Source organism: Pollachius pollachius (assembly GCF_949987615.1).
Source record: "Pollachius pollachius genome assembly, chromosome: 20".
NCBI classification, from domain to species: domain Eukaryota; kingdom Metazoa; phylum Chordata; class Actinopteri; order Gadiformes; family Gadidae; genus Pollachius; species Pollachius pollachius.
The window spans coordinates 6,312,173-6,317,172 of NC_136953.1; the positions used below are offsets into that span (position 1 = coordinate 6,312,173).

At 46.7% G+C, this 5,000-nt stretch overlaps 1 protein-coding gene across 1 annotated transcript in view; it reads right to left on the minus strand.

Annotated features, from left to right (window-relative positions):
- The window catches only part of LOC307091217 (RAS guanyl-releasing protein 2-like), a 43,826-nt gene that overhangs the window by 8,796 nt on the left and 30,030 nt on the right, over positions 1-5,000 (minus strand). Inside the window, exons 9-11 of the mRNA XM_079758142.1 lie at positions 4,107-4,388; positions 1,732-1,812; positions 602-727 (exon numbers count right to left, since the gene is read on the minus strand). Coding sequence (XP_079614268.1) covers positions 602-727; positions 1,732-1,812; positions 4,107-4,388 — 489 coding nt within the window. The remainder of the gene's footprint in view (positions 1-601; positions 728-1,731; positions 1,813-4,106; positions 4,389-5,000) is intronic.

Here is a 5,000-nt window from a genome sequence, read left to right on the forward strand (position 1 = left end):
GGAATTAGGTGGAAATTCCTGATGTACTAGTAATTTCGCAATCTATATTCAGAAGTGCTGAGTGCATTTCAAAGTTCCGATCCTGGCTGTGCTCACGCGGTGGGAACATTTTCAAACTGAAATCTTTCAACCGACAATGCAAATTTTCATCCACTGGATGTGAAACTGAGGCCTCAATCGAGACCCTCAGTACGGAGAAGTGAGAGTGTGGCGCCAATGAGTCCGCAATCTCAAATTCTACACCATGATGCTCTTCTGGGTATAAAGAGAACAAAATCTGGAGAAGTACGTGTGTGTGTGTCGTAAGCGGTGTGTTAACCGCTGACCCTAATTACTAGGATCATTCCGGAACGCAGCCACCTTCACCTTCTTAAGCCTCCATCCTCTGGTAACCACGGCAACAGATCATTACACTCTACAAGCGTTCTTGCCAGCCGCCGATTCCGCCGATAGCACCGGCTGAAAACCCGGCCTCCTCTTTTTTTCATCGTCACGGCGACGCTAATTACACCTGGTCGGTCGACGAGGGGGCCGTTGGGGGGTGTGTGTGTGTGTGTGTGTGTGTGTGTGTGTGCGGACGGGTGTCTGCGGCCCCCCTCACCTCCACCATCTGCTCGATGTGCTTCCGGATCACGGTGGGGTCCGCGCTGGGCTTCACCGACCCGGCCCACTCGTCGATCATGGTGGGCTTGGGGTCGGGGGCCGGGGTACTGGGGCTGGAGTTTTGCTTTGTAAACAAACAAACAAACAAACAAAGATCAATAAATATGGCGCGTTAAAGGGATCGTGTGGTGTCGGCAGTGGTGGACTAAGAACTGATGGTTAACGTCAGTAAATGTAACTGTACACCAATGTAGAAAGACTCTGCTACAAGTAGTACTGCTGCATTTATAATCTTACTTAAGCTAAAGAACATTTGCATCAAAATATACTGGAATGACCCAAAGTAAAACTGCTCATTCTGCAAAACGGTCCATTTCGGAATTATAATCTGACTTTGCTTTGTGGTGTATTAATGACTCAGCACCACTAATGCGGCAGCTGGCAAAGGTGGAGCTGATTTCAACACATTTTTATATTGCAGGGTAGCTTCATCCGCACTAATTCTTCCTTTTTTTTTTTACTTCTACATAATTTTTTTAGTTGTATTTTGTAGTATTAATCTGAATCCGTAAAATAACTAATTTGGTCAAATAATTATAGTGGATTAGTAGTAGAAGTGTAGTGGAATAAAGAATGAAGTAGCATCAAATGGAAATAGTCAGGTGCATCAACGTTCCATTTTTATTCATGCATACCCCTTTAGTTAATGCATACGTAATGCCTTCAAACATGTTCGACCGCCTTCAAACATTCAAAGAATGTTTGATGGCGTTGCGGGTTCAGGGCTAGCGGCACATTCTTACACCCAACCAAGGACCCTGAACTCCTGCATCAACACGACCACAAGCACTCCGAGTGCACGATGGTAGAAGTGCTACTTTAGGGCGGTTAGGGCGGTGTACTAAGGGCCCGTGAAGCCCTCTGAGACTGATACCGTGACAATGTAACATTTGATTTGACTCTCAAGGTAAAGTCTGATTTATTATCAATTTCGTCACATGTAACAATCACAAAAAGGATTCGAAAAGTGTGATGTGCACATCAGATTAAGACATTTACTTATCTAAAATTAAACAATAAAATATTGTTATTCATTAAGAGTAGCTTATTTTCAAAATGTCAGCTCACCGCTGGCTTGGTGCTGCGTGGTTCTCTCTGTAAGGACATCTGGTAGATCTCCTCCTCCGTGTGGTACTGGTCCAGAGATACCTGAGTCCGCACACACAACAATGGTTGTCACTTACAGCCCATATATGGTCAGCAGCAGGGGCTTTTCCTGCAGCGGCCATCCTTTAGCAACATGCTAACGGGGCTCGTTGACATGAAACCGCTTTCTGTAGGGGTTAAGTCCGCAATAAATTCAAACTTGACGTGTCAACAGACAGAAATTTACCGTAGGCAAAAAATGTGTACATTTTAGAAAGCCTGCAATAATCCAGACAGAAATGTAAAGGTTGTTGTTTTTTATACAAAATTCCCATAGAGATGTTACAGTGGCAACACGGGCGGGGGCTACAGTTACATCAATTGAAATGTACTCATCATCTCATGTCTTTTTTCCCACGTCGGAGAAAGTGAGTGGAGGGCTATCATGATTGGTGCCACACTCACTGTGTGTTGTTTGTGTTGTCGTGGCGTCTGCAGGTAGGCTCAGCCAATTACATCGCGGCCTAAAATAAACAAACCGCGTACGCTTGCTTTGCCGAAAATAATAGATTCTAAAAACCCTGGATAATTAAATCCATTTGTTGCGTCCCAGTTCATTATTTTACACACAATGTGATTCAGGCGCTGAGATGTTGAAGAGATAATGAGGTGTTTGCAACAGGATGCAGAGTCACTTGCCAGCAAACACTCCTTCTGCCCCAAATTGCAATCAAGCATACGATAAACAGAATTTACCCGAACGATTGCCAGGAAGAGCCTTCTCCCGTAGATGGAACGCGGAGGACACTATGGCAACAAGCTGGAAGAATGGCTTCTATTTATATAAGGCCTGGTGTGAGTACAATGAAATAATACAAAGAGATTCCAATCGGTTGAACTCATTCATTTGTGAGACGGGTCTTTTGTCTGTTTCTAATATCCTGGATTGTTACTCTATAATTTAGTTGAAGCGTTAAAAGCGGCAGTTACTAAAAAGGCAGAAGAAGTTTCTCGCTGTGTTTGTGGTACTTTGTAGGAATCCCTTCTCCTGCCAACCGTCTACATAGCATGGTGATGCTATTTCTGTGACGGCTATCAATTGGACTAGGGCGGAAACGAGCCACGGTGGAAGCAAGCACCGGTGAACATGCCTCAGATAATTAGCTATCGACAAACTTTCTCAAGGTATGCCTCGAGTACCGAAATACAAGTAGTTTGTCAGAGAGAGAAGAAGAAAATGCTGCCAAACTCTTGTGAACAACACAGGAAATTAACGTGAAGCACACAAGCCACCTTCCGGAACATTGAGAACGGAACCTTCCGGAATGGCTCGACGACCTAGCCCGTTACAGCTATGTTTGGCTCCGAGAACCACAGTCATGACTTATGTTTGGATTGGAGTTTAGTTTTTTGTTTAACTTGTGTTATTGTGTAGTAAAAAATAAATAAAAACAAGACCCAAGCATCCAGCCACATCCCCAGCTTCCACTTTAAAAATGTCGCTGGGTACGGCTTTCCGATTAGTGGTTGCCCTTTCTGTCGCATGAATTATTTATAAAAACTGCTTTGCTGGGATTGCTTGTGACACCTTGTTTATTGGGGTCAGAAAGATCATTTGCAGATAAATGTAATCAATAATATGTACGCATGCCTGTTCGTTGTGACCATTAGTATGTTTGAAGCCTGGAAACAGAGAATACTGTATTGAAGATACAATATACAAAGAGAATATTCATTCTTTCCCTTTTTTCCCGGTAAGGAAAATGTACTTAAAATGTTTCTAATTAAATATGTCAACTAGTCCACTTCCCTTTCCTCATAATAGAAAATGATACAAATATTCAATACCAATTGCAGTAAGGAAATGCAGCAAATTGCATTTTTGGAGGCTGTGGTGCAGAACCAAAGGCACATGTGGGTCAGCACATCAAACAGGACGAACCCCTGATGCCAGCGCAAGTTTGAGAACTGAGATTGGATGCAATATAGAGGGCATTATTTAGTCCTACACCACATCACTGTTCCCTCCAGATCCCATCATGACCCCTCCAGACTCCTCTAGGCCCCCCAAGACCCCTCCAGAACCCCGAGACCCTTCCAGACGTCTGCAGACCCCGCTTATCCCCCAGACCCCTCAAGACCCCAACAGACCCCCCTGACCCCTCAAGACCCCACAGGCCTCTGCAGACCCCCTTGACCCCTCCAGACCCCACAAACCACCCCAAGACCCCCCAGACTCCCCTTTAAGACCCCCAAGACCCCCTGATCTCCCCCCTCTCACCTCAGACCCTCCCAGACCCCGCAGACCCCCAAGACCCGTACAGAGCCCGCCCACCACACACACCCTCCGCACTCACGGTGAGCAGGTTGAGCAGGTCGGTGTTGGCGTCGATGCTGGGCGCCGTGGTCTGCACCTGCGCCAGCTCCTGCAGGATGGCGTAGAGCTGCTGGGTCTTGGCCAGGTTGACCCGGCTCTTCTCCTTGTCGGCCCAGTCGGACAGGGCCACGTGCACGGCGATCAGGTCCTTCAGGTGCACGCCCAGGATGGGGAAGCGGAAGCCAGTGCAGTCGGCGAAGCGCTTGCGGTACTGGCTGTAGTTGCCGCACGAGGTCACCAGCTCGATCAGGTCGTTGAAGACCTGGGGGAGGAAGGGGGTGGAGGTAGGTGAGCAGGACGGCGCGCTGGTGCTCAATTCAATTCAGTTGTGCTTTTATTGCCCTTAAAGGAGACATATCATACCACCAGGTGTGAGTGGGGTTAGCCGTTACAAGCCGTTTTGAAAATCGGCCTCTTCTGACATCACAAGTGGGCGTGTCCACCTAGATGTGCGCTTGCAACGGCTAATCACACTCACGCCTGGGTGTGCAATATGTCACCTTTCATTAGCGGAAGAAATATTAAGAAGGAACGCAGAGTGGGGGCGCCCTCCTTCCCGGGATGGTCAGGAGTGCAATGGGTGCCATAATTGATAGACATACATACATACAGACGAAAAAATTGAAATAATTTGGTTAGCAAAAGTAATGTCTATGGTGGTGGGGTGTCGGCTGGTTAACAGGAGGAGAGTCCAGGCATTCAGGTGTTGCGGTCCCTGTTCCCTTCTCTACGCGGGCTACTGTTTTGCCCGATTGAGTTGGTTTGGTGTGGATATAAAAAACTGTTGTTAGGTTTAAGGCCCGCTTTAAACAAACCGGAGAGGCTTCACCACCTAGGCTTTCCTCATGGATCGATTTATCCCAGTTGGCTAATC